This window comes from Lygodium microphyllum, chromosome 10, assembly GCF_053477565.2.
Source record: "Lygodium microphyllum isolate KBCC chromosome 10, Lygodium_microphyllum_v1.1.10, whole genome shotgun sequence".
Classification (NCBI taxonomy): domain Eukaryota; kingdom Viridiplantae; phylum Streptophyta; class Polypodiopsida; order Schizaeales; family Lygodiaceae; genus Lygodium; species Lygodium microphyllum.
The window spans coordinates 61125867-61149127 of record NC_141144.1 but is presented as its reverse complement, the minus strand read 5'-3'; the positions used below and the strand labels follow the sequence as shown (position 1 = coordinate 61149127).

Below are 23261 nucleotides of genomic sequence, written 5' to 3'. Positions count from 1 at the left end.
GGATGAGATGCTAAGTGAATGAATGATGAGAGGGATGAAATGCATGTGAAGGGTGATCAAGGATGGAGACTGTTCAACAACCGCTCTCTCTTATGGGAGTGGACTGAGAGAGTGTGGCAGAGTGTCGTCCCATGGAGAAGGATCTTATGCATCAAACCACTAATGTCAATGTCAATATCTTATGCAAAGGACCAAAGATAGCAAGGCAGCAGGTTGGATGTTGGAACATGACAATCTCTTGGGCTAGAACAACCAAATGCAGCAATGTACTGCCTAGAAACCATCTTTGTCGAAGTATGCAGCAGCTCGCAGCCAAAATACAGTCCCCTAGGAGGGCCGTGAATGCAGGCAACCATAGTACACAGGAGTTTCGAAAACGGGGGAAACTGGAGTTTTGGAGTTTCTACCAAATTTTGGAAATGTGGAAATGGCATTTCAGATTCTACACTAAAATAAGTAGGTTATTACGCAAGTATGTAAATATATCAATGCCTACAACACTATGTATCCAAATTTCATACAAAACTTTCAATCTTCATACCATATGATCGAACGCATTGCAATTACTAGTTACCAATGGCATTACACATGCACATGATAATATCATGATAATTTTGGAAACAGGGAAACAACATTTCAAATTCTATACTAAAATAAATAGGTTATTACGCAAGTATGTAAATATATCAATGCCTACAACAACATATATCCAAATTTCATATAGAACTTTCAATCTTCATACCATATGATCAAAAGCATTGCAATTACCAGTTATCAGTGGCATTACACATACACATGATTATATCATAATTGATCATTAATGTTGATACTCAATAGTTACTAGCACTCATTGAACTTTGGACACATTATTCGCATGACATAGTTACATGTATCTTGATTTTACTTATTATGCATCTTGATTCCACCATTCTTAATGTCAAACTTCAAATGATTCATCAGTCATAAATTATAATTCATCTTGTTGTTTAAAGTTTTAAAAACTAATTCTTAACTCTTTTAACCATTGAGTCTTCACTCATGATACATATAATGAATCATGATTTCCATTATATGACATGAAGTTTCAAATTTTTGTATGAAATTTGGATATATGTTATTGTAGGCAGTGATATATTTACATACATGCATAATAGAGTATTTATTTTAGTGTACAATCCGAAATGCCATGATTAAAACTTAGGAACTCTTGGCTCTAAACCTTCAACTAGGAAGCAAGAAAAGGATGGAAGTTGAAAGAGATTTAAGGCTTAAGACTTAAGATAAAGGGCTTAGGTAATGGAAAAGAAGTTAAGAACTTAGAAAAAGATTATAGAAGGAGTAGGCGGAGTAGGAGGATGGAAGAAGAATCAATAAGAAGAAGGATGGAAGAATAAGAAGAACTTAGAAGGAAAGAAGGAAAGAGAAAAACTTAGGAGGAGGGAAGAAGAAGAAGGGGGGAGGGGGGCGCGGGGAGGGAGGAGGAGGAGGAGGAGCAGCAGCAGCAAAAAGAAGGAAAGAGAAAAACTTAGGAGGAGGGAAGAAGAAGAAGAAGAAAAGAAGAAGGGGGGGGAGGGGGGGAGGAGGGGCAGCAACTGCTACTGCTGCTGCAGGAGGTAGTGCGGTTTACATGGTCTACCTCTCCCCCGCAAGATCCCAAAGCACCGTCTCCCCATCCATGTTTTAGGCTGAAATGGCCATTCCATTTTGGGGGCCCCGAAACATCATTTCAGGGTACTGAGCAAGCAAGTCATCAATATTGCACGACAGACGGAAGCCAACAATAAGCATAAGAAGATGCTAGATAAAGTAATGGCTATCAACACCACCTGTACATGATGAAAGGGTGCTAGATGATAGCAAACGCATCTAGCATGGGCACGCATCACCACCAACCAGCAACTAGAGCCACTAGCAACAACGGCGGCAAAGGTAGAAGCAGAGGGCAGTGTGGTAGCTACTATTAGCAATCATGATTATCATGCCTTGTCATCTCCTACCTGTGAACCTCAATCTAAGTCAAACAAGGACTTTAGAAACTCTAACTTGTCTATCACTTTTTTTTATAGAGGTGGTAGCTCATTCTAGAGTAGTCATTTTATTGCCTTTCAGTGCATTTTCTCCTCCAATCGGGATTGTGTGTGCATTCCCTAGGCTGTTTCTGCATACATTGGTCTGCCTCACCTACCGGACATTATCCACATTTGCCGATATTTTTCTATGCCCATCTGGCATTTTTACCAGCATTAAATGCTAGTTGGCCATATTTTAGGCCCCAAATATCAAACCGGCCAGATTTAGGAGTGTTTGGTTATTTATAGCCACCTCCCACTCACTTGGCAAATCATCTCTCATTCTTTCCTTGCAGATTTTGCAGGTGCACACTCCGACTCCATCATCTTCCTCCGTCTCCAATGTTGTCATCATCAGCAACCTAATCTAGTGCCCTCATTGACACTATGGGCTGCGTGCAAGGACTAATCAGTCCTCTTGTATTCAGCATTTGTTCCTTGTTTAGTACAGATTTCTTTCTTCTTTTCTTGCAGTCTCTCTCTATTCCCTTGTCTCTGTGTTCGTGTTTCCTTTCCATTGGGTAGTCACATGGTATCATCACCTAAGAGAGACACAAAGTTGCTTTCTCGCAAAGGAGACCACCCCAGACTACCAGGCAGCCTTGCAACATCAGCATTTTGCTGAAAACGCAGCTTTCTGCCTGGAGGCATCAGCTTTTCTTGTGCCAGCATGTCCCCGTTTTGTTATCAACTCCCTCTCCTCCTAGAGGCAACAAGCTTCCTCAACCATGAGATCGTCTTCTGCAACATACGTATATGTTTCTTGATTACGCAACAGCTCTCCTTAGCAAATGCACCATTTTTTGTGCAGGCGACAGTATTATCCCTCCAAGCGAACCCTCTACATCAACTTCCTTGTAATCTTGTAGCCATTTCCTCCTCTTTCGGGGCTGTCTATAACCAAAACACAAATTTCTTGTGGGTGTCTTGTAGGATATCAAAGATGTCTTACAACCAGTTTCGTGGCTTTGATGATATAAATAAGGAGCCTTCTCATCACTCCTCTAAACAGTGGTGAGATTACCACGAAGACTTTTGCAGAGATTGTGAAGAAAGGAGGTCACCTCGCCCATTCGTTTGAAAACCCCTCCATGTTCTCTCCATGTTTCACAAAAGGTCCATTCTATTGGCCTCCATATGCCATCCACGGCACCCTCTATATAGATGCCTGTACTCCATTACCCAAAGCAGACCGGCTTGATGGTCCAAACTACTTGCTTTGGTTATGTAAGGTGGAGAGTATCCTTGATACCTTTGATTTTTGGGAGTTTGTTACCCACCCTATCCCCCGTCCAGTGGAGGATCCCACCGTTGGATCATTGATGGATCGTACCGTCTTATGGGATTGGCTCAACTCTAGAGCCCAATCTTTTCTCCTTATGAGCTTACACGATTCTATCCTAGTGCATGTACATAGGTTGTGGAAAGCAATGGAAGTATGGACAAAGCTTGCTTCTTTGTACCATCAAAAGACGTTTGCCCACCAAATTACTCTCGAGAAGCAATTACGGATGCTCGCTATTGATGATTTTCCTTCCATCCAAGATCATATCAACAAGTTGGACGACATGAGGGATGAGTTTGCATCCCCCAACAGGATGATCTCTTCAAAAGATGTGGCCACCATTCTTTTGACTCAACTGCCATCTCCTCAGTTTGATGTCTTTTACACTAGTCTTCTTACATTGAGGACCCATAAAAAGCTTCTCTGGGAGGAACTTGCACCACTTTTTTTGAAGCATGACGAGTGCGCCAAAATGGTTACCAGTGGATTCACCTCCACCAAAGCTTTTGTTGCAAGTTTGGGAGAGGAGAAGAAGAATAAAGAGAAGTGAAAGGCTAAACTATAAGAGGGTTTTTCAAGCTCCGACTCTGTCTCGGAGAAGCCTAAATGCCCATACTGTGGAAAGGGGACACATCCAGAGGAGAAATGTTTGAAGAAGTACCCTCACCTTCGTCTAGGAGCGAAGGATAGTGCTAAAACATCCGATACTTCTACCTCTACTCTAGCGGTTACCCATGAGTTAGTGTTGCTTCATATTGTTGAGTTGGAGAAGCCTTCTTCAGTGCTTGCCTCATCTTCTGCAAGGTTGACTAGTTGATAGTGGCGCTTCTAGTCATATGGCTCCATGAGGTAATTTGTTGCAGCATCTATACCCTTCTAAGGGTTCTGTCATTGTTGGTGACATTATATCAGTGCCTATTAGTGGTGTTGGCACTTTGCCTTTGTTTCTCGACCGCACATCGTGCTCCCTTTCACATGCCCTTTATATTCCAAACTTGGGCTTTCCATTCCTCTCAGTTTATGGCCTTACAAGGTGGTATCCAGATTGACTTCACGGATCAAGCCATTTGTACCAAGGATTCTTCTATCGAGGTTGTCATCTCATGACAAGTTGGTAGGAGAGCGGGCTTTATAGGCTCCATTTCCCTTCTCTTCTACAGGGTCCTCTAAGGCAATTGTCTATTGCTACCCCCATTCCCACTTGTGTACCATTTATTCCACAAGTTCCTTCCCATCCCCCACCCTCTCCTCTAGTGGTTCCCTCATACCCCTCAGCCCTTTTAGAGGGGGGCAATAATGGTGATGTGGCTGTAGATTTCCTAGCCCCTAGTGTTTCAAAGGGGGTTTCCCAAGATCATGAGGAGCTTCTTCATTGGCAATCTTCATCAACAGACTTCATCGACATTGGCATTCCTCTTGCCACCCTAGGATCTGTTTCTCCCCTGGCCTTCTGCCATATCCAAGATTTGGGAGGGGGTGTTAGCAATCATGATTGGCATGCCTTGTCATCTCCTACATGTGAGCCTCAGTCTCAATCAAACGAGGACTTTAGGAGCTTTGACCTGTTTGTCTCTTGTTTTAACGGAGGTGGTAGCTCATTCTAGAGCAGTGCTTTTATTGCCTTTCAGTGCATTTTCTCCTCGGGTCGACTGCACTTGGTCAAGGAGAATGGGAAATGAGAGGGATGTGAAGCTCAACCTCTCTGCCCGTAAGACATAGTCCCATTCCGTTTCCCTAAAAAAACATAAATTGGCCTCTTGTGCAGGGTCCGGAGGTAAGGGATTTATGGCCAGAGCCCCCCCTGGCACCCAAGTGTCCTCCTGCTCCAAGTAGCACCCACGGAGAGATCTCTCATGGTGGGTTCAGTCCATGTGCTCGGCGCGGCTTACAACCCCTTGGATAGGGTCAGGCAAACAGTCAGGGGTAACTAATGCTGCCTCTCCCTCCAGATTTTTGTGCATTTTCCGAGCAATTTCTGCATACAACAGTCTGCCTCATCTGCCAAACATAGTCCATATTTTCCAAGATTTTTATGTGCCCATCTGGCATTTTTATCAACATTAAATGCTGATCGGCCATATTTTAGGCCCCAAATATCAAGTCGGCCAAATTTAGGAGTGTTTGGCTATTTATAGCTACCTCCCACTCACTTGGCAAATCATCTCCCATTCTTTCCTTACAGGTTTTGCAGGTGCACACTCCGACTTTGTCAACTTATCTCTAGTGTTGCCGTCATTGTTAGCCTGATTTGATGCCCTCATTGACGTTGTGGGCTGCGTGCAGAGACTAATCAATCCTATATTCAACATTTGTTCCTTGTTCACTACAGATTTCTTTCTTATTTTCTTGCAGTCTCTCTCTATTCCTTTGTCCCTGTGTTCGTGTTTCCTTTCTGCTACGCACTCTCACAGTAGCAGCTTTCAAGCCAAGCAACAAAGTAGTCTGCATGATTAAGGGTAGAAGTGGAGAGGAAGAATGATGATGATGGAGTGGGCACTGGACACTAAAAGCAAAAATAAGAGAATAAGAGAATGCCTTTTTAGTGAATGATTCTTTTAAGGTTATTCTTATGGAGTTAAAATAGGAGGAAAGCACAATAATTTTGTGTTTAATGCATGTCTTTGATTTTCGTGACTCAACACCTCCCACTCAAGCCAAAACTCTCTCTCCATGCTTTCTTTTACTCAAAAGGCCCCACCCCAAAGAGAGAGGCATCGAACCAAGGGTGTCACAATGGACTTCACAAGGCCCTACTAGGATCACAAAGGTGAGCACGATAATTTTGTGTTAATGCAAACCTTTGATTTCAGTGGCTCAGCATCCCCCCTTAGGCCCAAACTCTCTCTTCTCACCCTCCTTTAGTCAAAAGGTCCCAACACAAAGAGACCAAGGCATCGGACCAAGGTTAGCATGGTGGACTATTGCCCAAGGGCCTACTAGAAGCACAAAGGCGATGGATATCTTCTTTTGAGTAGCCCAAGAGAAAGGGTCTACCTATCCTCCATATATATTTAGTTCATTGAGTAGTGTTTCTATCATGAGGACATGAAATTTTGTTTTCACTTAACATATGGATTCATTTTTAATCAAACGTTTAAGTATGTGTTGCACATGTAAAGTGCAATTGAGATTATTTCATATCTATGAGCCAAGGACCCAAGGAAATCAATGGATAGCAAAGACAAATATTGCACAAATACTAGGTGCTATCTAGTGCCAGAAATTGACCCAAGACATTTTATTAGTCATAATTGTTGATTTGGTAACACTAGGGATTTGACACTTAATGGTACTTAATGCCAATCTAGGAGCTAAAGAAGACCCAGGAACACTTGATTGGCCTAGCCAATTTAATTGTTGGTTGGTCAAACTAATTTTCTAGGCACTAAAATAAGTATTAAATTAATTTTCAGAATTTTAATTTAATAATGCAAATAATGCTGAAATTTTCAGTTTCGAAGGCTGCCACTTGGCACACTTGCCAATGCAAGCTGGAGGATGCTATTGGGAGGCTTTGTGAGAGAGAGAGAGAGAGAGAGAGAGAGTGAGTGAGTGAGTGAGTGAGTTTTTTTTTTTTTTTTTGCATTACGAAAAAAAAAAGAGAGCATTTTTGGCTGATCTCTGTCATGGAGAGGCTGTAGAAGCAGGTTGCCATCAGGTTTTGGCCATTTCTAGCCAATCATGAGCAGTTATGGAGCAGACGATAGCAGCTAGGGGGTCCTCTTCGGGTAACAGCCTGAGACAGCAAGCAACAACCATTCTAGGCTTCTCTAATTGCTGGCAACAATTTTCATGCTGTCAGGACAGAGCAGCAGCTGTTTTTGGCTGAAATCAGGCCACTTCTCGCGAAGAATTTCTGAAAGTTCTCTCTCCTCAACATTCTCCAACCATTTCCCATCGTTGCTCCGAATATCTCAGTATTCTACTCCTTCAAGGCCAAGAAATTGCATTTTTCTCTTAATGTAAACCCTACTTTACAACAGAAATTAGGGTTCCACAACAACCTCGAGAAGTGTGCCAGGAGATTGAAGTATCAAGACTTGAATTTTCAAGGTTGAGAATTAGTCCTCAGCAAGATTCAAGTGAGGGACCAGCCAACATTCAAATTTGAGGCAAATTTCATTTCCCAAAGAGTCAGTGAAGGCCAATTGCTTGAGCAAATCAAGGGGCAAATCAATTTGAAGACTTACTAGTCATTATTGACAGTAAGGGGCTTTTGGATTGCAAAGGAGATTGAAGGAATCCCACTATATTCAAATTCAATTGCAGTTAGAGATAAAGAAATACTAAAAGGGGCACCAATTTTGGGGCCAACAGGGTGTCCAATATCCAAGATTGATTGGTAAATGTTTGTGTTTCAGCATTTCATTAATTATTGCTTACTATAATTAAGTTATAATCAGATTAGCATCACCCCCCCACAGAAGGAAGGCTAGTTTCAATTTCCATTGAAGCAATTGAAGCGAGTCTCCTCTTTTTATGTCAATTATCCTTAACACTACACGTAAGGTGCAAAAGTGAACTTTTTCAATCTCAATGCTCAAAATAGAATCTAATGATAGGTCTAATTCTTAAAGCCAAACGTGAAATAGTAGAATCCCCCATAAAGAACAATCACGTGGCAAGGGTGCTAGACTCTAGTATAGAAGCATGAAGGGGTAAAGTAGTAGACCAGGGTAACTACAGCATGAAGTGTGGTAGTTGCCCGGGATCTTGGGTGAGCAAGGAGTACTCAAGAATGCTCCAATCAATGAAGTATAAGGGAATGCCTATAACCAAAGAGTTTGATCTGTTCCAAACCCCAATGCAAAGGGGTAGTGCATAAAGGGGCATGCTCATGCGGCAAGGTGTTACTTGGACACTGCTCTCATACAAGAATTGTTTGCTTGCCAAATGTCCAAGCACCCCTTCACAAGGAATGATCTACTGTAAGAATAGATACAAGAGGGAAGGAATGCCAATGTCAAAGACAAAGAAGACAATATCGAAACTTAAATGTGCCATGGATGTCAATGGCAAGAGCGAAGGAGTAGATGTCAACTCATCTTGTCAAGAACTAGATAGAGGAAGAGTAGCCTAATGAAGAAGAGGAAAGAAGACCTAACACCCCCCAATCAAAAGAGTTGGAAGTAGGATTAGCCGCCAAGGTATTTGGAATATGCTCGAATTTGACCTCGGGAGAGGGCTTTTGTGATTGTCAAATGTCATAGGCATTCCTGCAACTTAACAACAAGAAAGGGCTCCAATGCTAGTCAAGAATGTGTGACACAACCACCAAGGTAGGGCCAGCTGCCCTATGAGCAATTGCCGCTGTGCTGGCTCAAGTCTTCTTGGTGACAGCACTCCGTGCTGCCATCTTCACCCATTCACTACCAATCATCGCCCAAGGCTGCACCCTGCAGCTTGTGCACCTTTCTTATCTATAGCAGCTGCCACTGCTTAGTCAGCTGTTTCACTTGATGTCTGGCAGGCTACAACCTCTTCTTTTGCTGTCCTCGCTCCCTCCTTGCTGTAGCCTCTTCCCTTGTTCTCTCCTCTCCCTACCGTTGACCAACAAAAATCTGCCACTCCAGTTCACCCATCCCCACTGGCAAACTACCAGCTGCCTTGCCATTCACACTTAACACCCTTGTCCCTGATCATGGACTCAAGTGCCACATCACTACAAAAATGAATGCCAAACTCCCAATGAGTGCCCATCATGTCACCACCATGTCATCATCAAGATTCACGGACCTCAACCAACATGACTGCCATGCTTGCAGTTTAGATGCCACCTCCAACCAATATGTCACCAATAACGAGTCCAAAGGTGACTGCTAAATCCTAATTTTTGCAAAAATTTAGGGGCTACAGCAGAATTCCCTCTATTGTCCACCAAATCTAACTACGATCTGCTCCAAATGGCTAAGAAATGCTAAGATCTCCTGAGAATTGACTAGAGAAGGTAAGAGAATGCAAAAGAAGAGAGAACTTCCTGATTTCCATGCGGGAAATGTCCAAATCTGACTGCTGCCTGCTCTAATCAGCCCAAATTGCTATTGCCTGCTACCATGGGAAGTGCCCAACTGCTGTCACCTACATCACCAAGGTCTCCTGCAGCAATTGGCAGCCTCTTGAATGTCTACACAGCAGCAAATTCTGATCAGCAGCCTCCTCTCTCTCTCCCAAAGGCTGAAAACTGATTGAATGGCTAAAACCAAGCCCAAAAAACGTTTTCGTGGCAACCTTCTAAACCCAATTTTCAGCATTACAAACCATTAAATTAAATAATTCTGAAATTTAATTTCAACCTTCTAACCCTACCCAAAATTAAATGTGCCCATCCATAAATAAATTGGATAGGCCATTTGCAACCTGGAGTGATGCCCACGACCTTTGTTGACCCTTAGAATGGCCTAGTGTCACCACTGATACTTAGTAGCTAAACAACTATCCTAGGATCCAAACTAACACCAATTGACCACCAAAGCCCAACTAGCATAACTTATCACAACTTTTGCATTTGACACCTAGTACATCCTCGAGGTCCTTGGCCTGTAATCATGAGATAACTACCAATGTGCAACACATGCGCTTAACAACCTTGCACATTTGATTATTAACTTAATCAGATGTTACTAGCAAGATTAAAGCATCTCAAAATGCCTAGTCAAACATTTCAAAGTGGCACATCTAGATCTATGAGAGCCGCGCCTTTGGCCAAGTTAGATTGGGATCCGAAAGAGCAGCCCTTGTTAGCCTCGATAGTCATCCAAGAGCCATTAAGTTTCTTTGCTCACACAAACCAGATTGGCAAACACTTGTTGATGCAAGATGGAATAAAATGGGCCCCCTTGTGTAGCATGCACTCAGCAATGCACAACATCACAAATGATTTCCGTCGGACCTTTTAGTGACACCCTTGAAATTATTGGTATCCAAGGAGAGTTGGCGGGCCTAGATGCAACGAGTCTGAAAGAGTTGTCCAAAGCAATACTTGGAGACTCCAAAACATTGCCTTTGGTCATGTGAGGTAGCACATCTGATGTGAAGAGTGAGTTTGCCACTACTCAATCGAGTTGCACCTAGCCTCAAGTGCATCCTATGGGGACCCTTCTATTGGCACTTAGTTAGCCAAGGCTACCAATTACTATATGAGACAAAGATGCATTATACGATCTTCATCATCGAGGTAAGCTCTTGTGCTGTGATGGATCTAAAGGCCTTGCCCAGCTGTCATGTACTAGAGCCTATAGCATTACGATCAAAGGGTTGGGAGATCATTGGGAACCTCAAAGGGTGTCACGTTTAGAATCACGCTCTACCAAATGATTTTCAATGGTGAGAGCCTCTCAATAAAACCTCTTACTTTAAAAAGAAACACGATCCTAGAGAGTTACTGTGTCCCATATGCAAAACCCCAATTCGGGTGCCCCAAACTTTTTATAAATAGACATGCAACCCACCACTCTCCCTCAATCTTGTTTTTACAAGTTTCAAGAGCCCTATCTTTGCTACCCACACCCCGTTCGCGGAGGACATCACAATCAGCAAAGCTTCTCCCAACCATCTACTACCATCCGGCACCTAATTCTAGCCTTTGGCACTTGTTTGAAACTGTCATCTAGTATCCTCGAGTTGTTGCCTACTGTCTAAGTGCTACATTTAATGCTGATGTCAGCATCTGGTTCTATTACTAACAGTCTGGGACTGTCACCCTAATCTTCTCTCTCCTCCACAGGCTACGTTTACAATTTCTGGTTACTGCCTTGATCTTCTCTCTCCTCCACAAGCTGCATTTGCACCTAACAACTATCACCCATTTTTTCTCTCTCCTCAGGTACCTGCGTTTTTAGTCTTTCTCTCTCTTGTGCTGCCATCTACATCAGATCCAGTCTTCCTTGGCTACATTTACTGGTGTTCAACACATGGAGGTTGCCTTTGTTGTGATTCAGGATCCATTCGGAGTACAACACACTCTATAGCTCATAACCTTTGCCTTGATCCTAGAGATATGAGAGTTCAAGGTTCAGTATTTACTGCATAATGTGATTGCTACATGAGCACTGTGTATTCATTATTCATTCACTTTATTATTCATTGTGTTCACTGTCTCTGAGTTACCCTAGCCCTAACCCTAGCTATGTTCTATGTTCATCAATCTTTGCTTTGTCATACAATTGGTTTTGTGTTTTTTGCGTTTAGAGCATTTCTTCACGCTCTCATCATCCATCATCCAACCACTCCACAGTCACTGGGATTAGCTACAGGGTGACTCTCAGCACCAACAAGAGCTTTGGCATTAATTCATTCACACTTGAGGTGGCCATGACTTGTTTTTCATGACGCAGACGGGAGATCCTTTGTGGTGATACATCCCCCCCTCCTTGGCTTCTATCCCCCATCCCCCCCCCCCAACCACCTTGAGAGACTTGTATACATGATTTTCTGATTTTCAGAAAGCTTCAGCTAGACTGCTGGGCACATGTACTTCTTTGTAAAATTATTTTGAGTAATATAATTAGCCACACCTTTTTTCCAAACAAAAAAAAGGAGCAAAGTGTTTTGTATTTTTTAACCCTGACAAACTGTTTCTAACTGAGCATAATATTAAATTATACTTGTAAATAACACCCCCATTTCCACTGTCATCTCAGTCCTCATTTGATAACCCTGCTCTTTACTGTTCCATGGGTATGAAACAAAGGCAGCCGTGTGCGTTTCTGTAGTTTAATAAAGAGCATTTCTGTTTATGTGCAGTACCTGAGTTCCCACACATACTTCTATACTTCAAATCTTTATAGATTTTTTTGGCATTAATGAAAGGCAAGCATCCATAACACAGATATGTTCATGTTCAAATACCCTCTTTAAGATATACTGCTTACCATTAAATCAGTATTAGTATCTAATGCCACCTCCAACTTCTCTTTGAGTTCTGGCTGTGATTTTCTCAATGCCTTTATCTCTTTGGCAAGAAGTTTCGTTTCAGTCGTTGCTTTTGCTTTGATGTTGTCCCTATCTATCTGCAAACTTTCACATTTTTCTTTCATATCTGATAATTCTTGCATTAATCTTCTGTTTTCTGTTTCAACAGCTTGTAGCTGCTTTTTAGCTCGAATCATCTCCTCCTGCAAAAGGGATTCAGGTGGCCTTCTGGAAAAGTTCAACTTAAAAAAGCAATCGGGAGAGGGAAAAGACATTGAAACAGAGACAATGCATCCTACCTTGGTCAAGCGAGCCTCTTCCTGGGCTGTGAATGTGGCAATCTTAGATTCCTCCAGCTCCCATTGCAGATTCTTGTACCCTTCACGTTCTACAGACAATGCTTCTTGCAGACTCTCCATACTCTTTTGCTGCGTCCTATGGACTTGTACTTCCAGGTCTCTAACCTTTCAGAAATAGAGATACTTAAGGTAAGCACATCAACAATCTTAACCCATCACTTGCATCTTCATAAAGACATTTTAAAACATACCTTCGCTGTAAGAAACTCCTTCACAGCTGTCTCTTGATTCAATCGTGCAACTAGATCTTCCATATCATCTTTTGCAGAACTCATTCTTCTCTGTAAAGTGGCCAAAGTTCTTCTGACATACCCCCTCTGATTTAGGGGCAAAAGAGCTTGTATGGATTTCAAAATATCTGCATCAAAGCTGGGCATACCATCTGAATTCAACTCCCTGTAATCACCAGGAGTTGACACAGAGAGCTCACTGCCACTTGCAAAGCTCAAATCACTTGCATCACTATCAATTGAATTACCGTGTCTATGTCTAAGTCCTGCCTTTCTGCCTGGTGAGTTCAGAGAAGTCTCCACAATGTCACCTTCTAGATTTGAAGCTGTATCTGATCTATCCTCATGTACTTGGAAATCTTCGTCTTCTTGTGTCAAGCATTGTTCTTGATTACCAAAAGTTTTGAGACAGGTTTCTGTCTCTCGCTTGCTGGTGCCTTTCTCAGCATCCCAAAATAAATTAACAGACAGTCAGACAGAGACAACATGCCATGAGAAAACAAGCCAAAATGTATCAAGTAAGTGAACTCGTCAATAGAAGTTTTTAGTGACAAATCATGTGCATGATGAATTGTCAAAGGTGACATGTGTCTTTGTATATACACTATATAGGATACCCTTGTAACACTTACGAGCCTTTAACTGCTGACTAAAGAACAATGTGCATGGACAAGTGGGATGCACTAACACCTCTTAAAAGCTTTGACTTGTTCATATACAATCGTGTGCATGACGGAGTTTATGGACTGAAGAATTTACAAAGGAAAAATGTGCATCCAACTCTAGAGACTGCTTATGATTCACATTCATGTACCTGGACAAGCTAAATTTGAAGCCTCCTCCAATTCAAGGAAAGATGAGATTGGAGCACTTCGTGAGATATCAACATCTATGAGCAACTTCATAATCCAATCTGACAAAGCAAACCTTCTCTGCAGAGAAAAAGTATCATGCCAAAAATTACTGAAAAGATAGTCTCTTAGACAAAGAAACTGGATCTAACAACACAATACAGAACAGGTAAAAGTGATGATACATCGTCAGTGTATGAAGAGAGCAAGAAAGATGGGGAGGATGTACTGAGTAGATTCTCGAAGATACAACTAAAAATGTAATTTAAAGTAGGTGAAAACAGAAAAGAATAGCATACATGAGAAGGGGGAAAGGGGAAACACACACACACAGAGTGTTGTGTGTCTGTGATGTAACTTCCAATTGTGGTTTAAGATTATTTGGGCTTAATATCTTAAGTAGGATTGATAACTCCTGTTAGCACCTTCAAGCATGTTTAAGGGATTTTCATAAGCCCGAATTTCTGGCACAAGTTCAAAACTTTCGGGATTGCTTTGATCTATTTTTATCTGTACTTCTACTTCATCTGGCATTTCCAGCAAACTGAGCTTTTGCAAATGACAAATCCATGTGTAGATTTAAAAACAAGTAACGTAAGCAGATGAAACCTTATAGTTCCCATGCATTTTCTCATCACTCTGCCTAGGCTGTTGCATGAGAATCCTTGAGACAGGAAAGGCAAAATCATAGGTCAATAGAAAACAGTAGCATAGGCAGGTTGAATGAATACAAACTTCGTCCATTCAAACTTATAGCTCTTGCTCATGCTTATGCTATCTTAAGAAAATATCGTACTGCTAGCATAATTCTAGCTTAATCCAAGCAAGTTACATGCCAGAATTTTGCAGATCCAATTGATGTATTGATCTAAACTAGATCATGCAAGTTCTTCAACGATGTACAAGAATTAATATTTGATCATCTGGTTTGGTACAAAAGGATTTGGTGATGGATGAATGAATGAATGCATATAAATTGACAGACAAGAACCCTATGCAAAACCCATGTCTTTCTAAAGGTGGTAACTCATGAACCACCTTCCTGCTTACAAGGTGTACACTTCATATCTAACTTAGCTGTTAAAAAACATTGTCACGATAAATCCCAGGTCAATACTATGATCAATTTCAGTAGTGTTAGGAGTGCTATCAGTGACTTACTAGCAACATCAATAGAGCCTTGTTTGCCAGGCCTAGCATGCAAGTTTATGTACTGCAGAAAGCTCAGACTGCAATTGGAAGGCAGAAGATGCAAACACACCCATACATATGCTTACCTGCTGAAGATAACTTTTGCTTGAAATCATCTGCATGAATGACTTTTTTGGAGGTGGCAGAGGTAGCTTTTTGTTGGGAAACATTCGCTTCAGCTGCATAACATGTGGAGTTGACTTTTTGTAAAAACTACTCTTACAGATTTGCCCATCATGTCATTATTAAAAGCTGGTGTCATAAAAGAACACTTACTGCTGAATGAAGTTTCAAGAAATCACTAAAACGCCTCAATATCCCATGAAGTGTGCTTATTCCCTCTGGTGATCGTATTCCAACTTGCACCCTATAGAACTAAACTGACAAAACCAGCAATCATTGACCACTAAGTACCTCGAGTATTACATTAACATGAACATCACCAAGGGTAAAGTTCTTTAAGAAGAAAACAAAAGAGTGAAAATGGCATTTCCTCATGAAAACGTGTACAAGAAATCTCAAGAGTTCAGATCTAAAGTAAAGAAGCAGATTACTACTTTGTCAAAGATAGTGAAGACTGAACACATCTGCAAGCAAACTCTACATATTGAGGAAAGATACGCACAATGGGGTCTTCTTTTACCTTCTCTGAGTTTGCAAGTTTTCTTCCTGAACTTAAGGTGCGACAATTGTTGACAACAGCATGCTTACTGCAACTATATAAATGAGCACCCTAAGAGCAAATCAGAATACCATGGCACTCTTATGGCTGTGAGAGTGCACAACAGGAGAAACACGAACACAGAGACACACAGAGAGAGAGAGAGAGAGAGAGAGAGAGAGAGAGAGAGAGAGCAGATGAAAGAAGAATACTGCACTGACTGAAGAAGAATGCTGATACAATGGGGATGGACTGCTCAGTCCCTGCACGCAACCCAAAGCATCAGTGAGGGCACATTAGGCTGATGACAATGGCAGCACCAAGCACAGAGTGTTAAGAGTGAATCTGCAAACGGAAGACTAAAGACTGAAGAGTGTGTGTGTATGCCAAGTGGAGGGTGTGGCTATAAATAACTAGAAGACCAAAAAACTAGCCAACCTGCATCTATAGGGGCCATGAATGCTGGCCGACCAGCAATAAACGCTGGTCCACTAAAGAAAAATGCCAAAAAATAGGGGAGGCCTTGGAAACATCCCAAATGACAATGACAATGTCCGACAAGTGTAGGCAGACTGTGGAAGTAAAAGCTACCCTAGGAATGCACACAGGAAGCCGACAACTAAAGAAAATGCACCTAAACTACTAGAGCTCCTATGTCTCTAATAGACTCTGATGGGAGTTCACAACCAAGAGATGACAGATTGACATGACTAACATAGGCAAGCTAACAATGCCTCTCAGATCCTGGGAGTGTTTGAAGGCCCAACAACCTCTGTGATAAAGATTAGAAACCTTGGGGAAAGGCTTCGTGAAGACAACTATTGTGTTGTCCGCCATGGGGCAGTAGGCCACCGCTAACTCGAAATCCACCATCCGCTCTTGAACATAGTGATGTTGAACCTCAATGTGCTTTGTGCGAGCATGAAACACAGGTTTCTTTGCCAAAGCTAGAGCACTCTCATTGTCCACACACACCTCTATAGGTTCAGGCTAAGGAAAGCCAATCTCTGCCAACATGCAGCAAAGCCAAACCACCTACATAGCTATAGAACATAATGCACGATACTCTACCTCTGTAGGAAGCCATAGAGGGCCTTCCGCAATCTATAGACATGATCCTCCTTCCCCTACACAAGAAAACTAGGAGGCTGTGAAACATAAATCTCCTCCACAGGGACACCATTCAAGAAGACAGACTTTATGTCCACCTAATTAACACGCCAACGGCGGTAGACTACAAGAGCCAAGATAGCTTGAATAGTAGACATCTGAGCCATAGGCACAAAAGTCTCAAAGTAGTCCAAACCTACCCTCTCAGCAAAACACTTGGTAATAAGCCTAGCTTTGTGCTTGTCCAAGGAACCATCGACAAGGTACTTAGTCTTGTAGACCCACTTCACACCTATCACCTCCCGCTTTGGGGGATGCAAAACCAACTCCCAATTCTAATTATGCTTGATAGAATCGAGCTCCTCCTACATGGCTTGACACCAACTATCTTGTGCAAGAGCCTCCTCAACTATAGAATGTTCACTGTCATAAAGAATCTGTGACATAAGAGCATAGTTCACACAAAGTGAACTATTCCGTTGGGCCTCTAAGCAAGTTGATCTACGTGGACCTATAGGAGAAGCAAGGAAGTGAGAAACACCCGAATCCTACATGAGCTATCGGTACCAATGAGGAATCCGAATGGGTTTATCCTATTGCTAGGGAGACTGAGTAGCCTTCGATACCTGCAATGCAGTTGTCTAGGGAAGGGACTCCCCCTCACCAAGGGAAAGTAAATCCTTCACATCTGAAGAAGGTTCCCCCTCCAACGGCTAAGTATCCCTAAAAGACTCCGGAGGAGAGGCTGAAGGGGAGGAAGTACTTGGCAAAGAAAAAGTAGTTGCATCCATCAAAGGTGGTAGGGAAGCTAGGATAGAGGGTGGAGAAAGAGGAGGAGGAGCCAAAGATGAAGAAGGGATACTAAGAGACAACCTAGAAGGAAAAAGAGGAACTGAGGGTGGTGGAGGGTCAATCGATGACGAAGAATCACCTGTAAGAGAACCATCAATAGGATCCTCGTAGGCCGCAGCCTTGTCAAAGGTCACATCCCTCCTCACCTCAAGCTTCCCTGTCATCATGTCGTAGAGTCGATAGCCCTTCGTAGTAGTATTGTAGCCCACCCCCAAAAGATATGAGGAAGACCCCAATGAAAGAAAGCCTCGTAGGGAGTCATATCATGTAACGCATAAGACGGGAGTGGTTGTAGATGTGAACAGCAGTAGCCACCACCTCACCCCAAAGGATATGAGGAAGACCCTAATGCTCCAACATCGATCGGGCCATGGTTCAATTCGCACATTCCACCATACCATTCTTTGAAGGTGTGATCGTATGGGTATACTCCACCTGAATGCCATGATCCTTGCAAAACTGAGAAAAGAGAAACTCGTCACCATGATCTACTTGTACGCCACAAACTTTGGAAGTAGTCTATGTCTCCACAAACAGCTTCCACTCACAAAAATGAAAGTACGCCTCGCTCTTGCACTCCAAAAAATAAGGCCACACATAATGACTGAAGTCATCTATAATCAGCATCAAATACTTGGCCAAGGAGGTCGTGCCAATAGGTCCGAAAGGGTCGATATGAACCATCTCGAGAGGGATAGAGACCCTCCTAATGGCAACCTGTGGATGTGGTTGCCTATGTTGCTTGGCCCTCAAACAACTAGGGCACAAAGTGTGAATAGGAGGGAAATTAAGAAGTCCCTCCACCATCTTTTTCCAAGAAGCCCGTTGAATAGCATCAAAGTTGAGATGACCATAACAAGCATGCCAAAGCAGCCCAAGCTTGTGGGAAGACCTCATAGCTAAGGCTATGAGCATGTAAAGCCTACTCTCCTAGGATCCCATCCAAAGAACAGCACCTATAGACTAATCCTCCACTATCACTGCATCCTATGTAAAGACTACTTGAGTACCAAGCTGTGTAAGACCATGGAAAGACGAGGTTAAAACCTAAATCTGATACTTGGAGAGCTTTGGCTGAAGAAGACTGTCTGTTGTCTAGCAATAAAGGAATACTCCCCACTCCTCAAACGAGAAACGTAGAGTTGTCAACAATGGTGACTGTGCCCTCTCTGGTACTTAGGTCCTGAAGCCAATCCTATCTGTAGGTCATGTGAGAAGAGGCCCCACTATCAATGAACCAAGGCTTCTCCTAAGAGGAAGAAGCAAGGCTATCTCCTCCTCGGCAAATACATACATAAAGACAAACTCTGTCGTGTCGAGGGGACAACCTTCATATCCTTTGAATCCTTCTCCTTTAGCTTCAAATGGGGGTACTTTTGCCAACACTTCTCCTCGGGATGAGCACCCTTCCCACACTGTGGGCACTTCGACTTCTCCCCCTCCTCATCTTTCTTGTCCTCCTGCTTCTTGTCCTTGGTCTACGTCTTCTTTATTCCTTCCACCTTTACCTGCAATAGATGCCTTGATGAAGCCAGAACCACTAGCCCCAACCTATTCAAGTCGCTCGTCATACTCCAATACAAGCGGTGAAAGCTCCTCCCATAAGAGTGTCTCGTAGGTCCTCGATGTGATAAGGCTAGTGTAGAAGACATCAAACCGAGGAGATGGCAGCTGAGTCAAAAGAATCATAGCCATGTCTTCAAAGAATATCATCCAACCAAGAGAGGCAAGCTCACCCCTCATGTCCTCCGTCTATCTGGTGTGCTCCCTCACACAAGAGGAGTCATCAAGACTGAGCATCAGCAACTTCTTCTCAAGGGAAATCTTGTGGGCAAATGTCTTGTGTTGACATAAAGACACAAGCTTCTTCCACACTTCCGTCGCAATCTTCAACTTGCAAACATGCATACGGACAGAATCCTACAAACTCATAAAGAGAAAGGAATGGACTCCAAAGTTGAGCCAATCCCACAAGATTGCACAGTCCATAGAGATCCTATCTATTGGATCCTCCTTAGGACAAGGGATAGAATTAGAAACAAAAGCCTAAAGATCAAAGGTGTCGAGTATACACTCCACCTTACATGACTACAATGAATAGTTCGAACCATCAAGTTTGTCTTCTTTGGATAATGAAGGTAAGATAAGCACCTGCACGGAGGGTATCAAGGACAGAGCCTTCTATGATAAATGAATAGAAGGGGGATAAGTGTGAATGAGAGACTCCTCTTGCCAACTATTATCGCGATAATCCGGTCTCCACTCAAAAGCATGTCTAGAAAGAAGCTCCTCCTCTGAGACATCAAAGCTCGTGAACTGGCAAGACATCTTCAATCCTGCAATCATCCAAAAAGTGTGTCTTGATGGAGACAACACGAGAGACAAAAGGCAATCAGCTACACGGACTCTAGATGTGTCGTCTGTCAAGGAAAAGCTGTCACCTACCACTAGAAGGGGGTTGCCTACACCAAAAGCTGTCGCTTATGCCAGAAAGATGTTGCCTGAGCCAAAAAGCTGCAACCTGCAAAATGCAAAATTTGTGTTGCTGCAAAACACAAAAAACTGGAGCCCTTTAATGTCTGGACAAGGTTGCCTGGTCCTGGATGATGTCATCTGGTCTCCAAAAGGGTCGACTTGGCACTAGACCACCTATACAGGTAGTACATGTAGCAAATGCAAGCTGAAAATCTGCATTTAATAAATCTGGGCTGCTCCTCCGTGATGAAAACCTACTCTTCTACAAGAAATCTCCAAATTGTCCTCACTTAGGCGATGATACCATATGAGAGTGCACAACGGAAGAGAAACAGGAACACAGAGAGAAGCACAGAGAGAGAGAGAGAGAGAGAGAGAGAGAGAGAGAAAGAGAGAAAGCAAAGATGAAAGAAGAATACTGCATTGACTGAAGAAGAATGCTAATATAATGAAGATGGATTGATCAATCTCTGCACACAGCCCAAAGCGCCTATGAGGGCACCAGCGATGGCAACACCAAGCACGGAGTGTCAGAGTGTCGAAGTGTGCACCTACAAACGAAAGACTATGTGTGTGTCTGCCAAGTGGGGAGTGTGGCTATAAATAGCCAAAAGACCAAAAAATTGGCCGACATGCACCTATAGGAGCCAATGGCCATAAATGTTGGCTAACCAACAATAAACGCTGATCTACTAAAGAAAAATGCCAAAAAAATAAGGAAGGCCCTGGAAAAATCCCAAATGACAATGATAATGTTTGGCAAGTGTAGGCAGACTGCGGAAACCAAGAACTAGCCTAGGAATGCACACAGGAAGCCAACAACTACACAAAATGCACCTAAACTGCTAGAGCTCCTATGTCTCCGTCAAACTCTAACAAAAGCTCACAACCAAGAGATGACAGAATGACATGACTAACATAGGCAAGCTAATAATGGCAGCCAACCAGATGATGACTCGCTCAATACAATGACTAAGAATAAACTGGTAAAATTAGGGTACCCAAGTCACCAATCTAGTCCAATAAGTTGTCGATACCTAGTGGAATCAGATATCTATGAACCATTATCAGCAAACTAGCTGACTAGTTAGAATCCATAGGTCTTGTTGATGTAATAACCAAATTATAACTATTGTGAAGAAATAGGGATTGGCTTCAAGCCTCTGTTGGGACCCTTGAAATAGAAAAAATCTATCTTTTGGTACCAAGAACTAGTTTCTTGTGTCAACCATCAAAATAATTCGGTACACATCTTGCATTGTCGCCCAAACATGAAACCACAAAGCCATTTAGATGCATTATATATGTCACCTCCCAAATTTCTCATGCAAAGAATGTGCTCTTCATGTCAATCAATTAAATTCAACAACCGTAATGGGATGCAAGAGTAAGGTCATCTTTCTTGTGGACACAAAACTCTCTTTGTACACTCTCCTATTGGGTACATCCCTTGGCCTACCAATCTAGCCTTGTAACTCTCCATAGTACAATCCAATTGGGACTTCACTTTCAAGATCAACTTCATTCCAAACACTTCTCTATTGGAATATCTCTTCACCAAGAACCAACCATGACACTAACTTGTCGAATCCTACTCATCCTCCACAACATGCCTCTTATATTGTGGGAGAAAGAATCGGACCGTTGGGTTAAGATAAAGGATGGCTTTATACTATTAGAACACACACCTCAAGAATTTCATGGGGCCTCCTAAAGTTCATAACAGCTATGAGATCTTAGACTCTAAAATAGTGGTCTCAAACCACTTGGGAATAGAAGATACAATGGAGCTATTGGAAATGGTCTTTCTCTCACCAATCTAGAGAGGATGCTTGGTTTGAAAAGAACAACTTATCATGCAAAGGAGGAGCTAATCTACAAGGTAAGGATGTGTTGTTACCTATGAGGAGGACAATTCATCAAAGATGACATCTTTGGGGCATTATTAAGTTGTGCACATGTGAGATACACATGCGAAATGCAAGTCAGTTAAGAGACGGTGAGACCTTAGTAACCTAGGTCATCAGTGGGTGACATTGGAAAAAGTTATACTAAGTTATGTCAAACAAGTCCTTGTGGGTTCCTGGTGTCAATTTGGGTTTAGGCCATTAATCGGGCCATTTAATGTCCAATGGTGACATTAGAGGGACTAGGCATTAATTAGTTAATTAATGCTAAGTCCAAGGTCAATTAATGTTGTGACGTTAAATGACCCATGGGGGTTAGCACATTAATTTTGGATGGGCACTAGCCAATCCTTGGGCAGGGTCAAAAGAATAATTAATTAATTTTCAGAAATTAAATTCTGAAACTTAATCAATTAAAGTTGGAAATTACATTTGGCAAGCTGCAAAGTGGCAAAACACACTGCCACTTGTCAAACTTTCCTGTGCAAGGCCGGAAGAGAGCTGTAGGGGCTGGTTGAGGGTCATTCCAGTCAGTTAGTAGACTGTTGTGGATGCTGGGGGAGTGGCATTCAGGGAGCATTTGCAGCCAGCTAGGAGGGTTGCCACAACAGGCAACTGATCCTAGAGGCTGATGAGGACCTGGTGACTGCTCATCGGTGCTGGAGATAGCATCAAAGGCTCCTAGACCATGAGAGGCTCCTAGACCTGCAGGCTACAGCATCTATGCTGTCAAAATCTGGGCAGCAGCAGATTCAAGCATATTCTCGAGACAGAAATTAGAATTTTCTCTCTCTACATCTTCCTCTCTCATTCTCTAACAATCCTTCACCTATTGGAATGAAGAGCAATTGCACAAATTGCTGCTAAAACCCTAATTTGCAGCAAACATTAGGGTTTACACAGCCACCTTGAGATCCATGCCCAATTACTGAAGACCCAACACTTGTGTTGCGACTCAAGGCAAAGAGATTTACAGCTGAACCAAAGGGTAGCCCATTCTCAAATTATTGTGGCCTGCATGCAAGAGATTCAAGACCCAATTTGAGCCCAGATTGTTGTACAAACAAGGGGGAAATTATGCCCAAGCAACACTGGTCAATTTATGACAGCAATTTCATTGAAGTTTGAAAGAGATCATCTTGTATCTCATTGTGCTTCAACCTTAGAGCAATACAAGATAAACAAATAACACAAGGAGCACCAATTATTGGGGCCAATTAGGAGTCGGCTATCCAATATTAAGTGGAAATGAACTAAGAGAGAAGAGAGAAGAGGAGAAGAAATGAACTAAGAGAGAAAAGGAGAGGAGAAGGGGGAAACAGGCGTAGGCAAGACAAGCAAGCGCAAGAGGAGCAAGCGGG

At 42.5% G+C, this 23261-nt stretch overlaps 1 protein-coding gene across 2 annotated transcripts in view; it reads right to left on the bottom strand.

The window, feature by feature from the left end:
* Positions 1-23261, bottom strand: part of LOC148030066 (PX domain-containing protein EREL1-like) — a 34430-nt gene that overhangs the window by 5560 nt on the left and 5609 nt on the right. For both annotated transcript variants that reach the window (XM_087686346.1, XM_087686345.1), the window contains exons 3-8: positions 15172-15270; positions 14982-15074; positions 13668-13785; positions 12815-13290; positions 12564-12728; positions 12225-12467 (exon numbers count right to left, since the gene is read on the bottom strand). In XM_087686346.1, the coding sequence (XP_087542472.1) occupies positions 12225-12467; positions 12564-12728; positions 12815-13290; positions 13668-13785; positions 14982-15074; positions 15172-15270 (1194 nt within the window). The remainder of the gene's footprint in view (positions 1-12224; positions 12468-12563; positions 12729-12814; positions 13291-13667; positions 13786-14981; positions 15075-15171; positions 15271-23261) is intronic.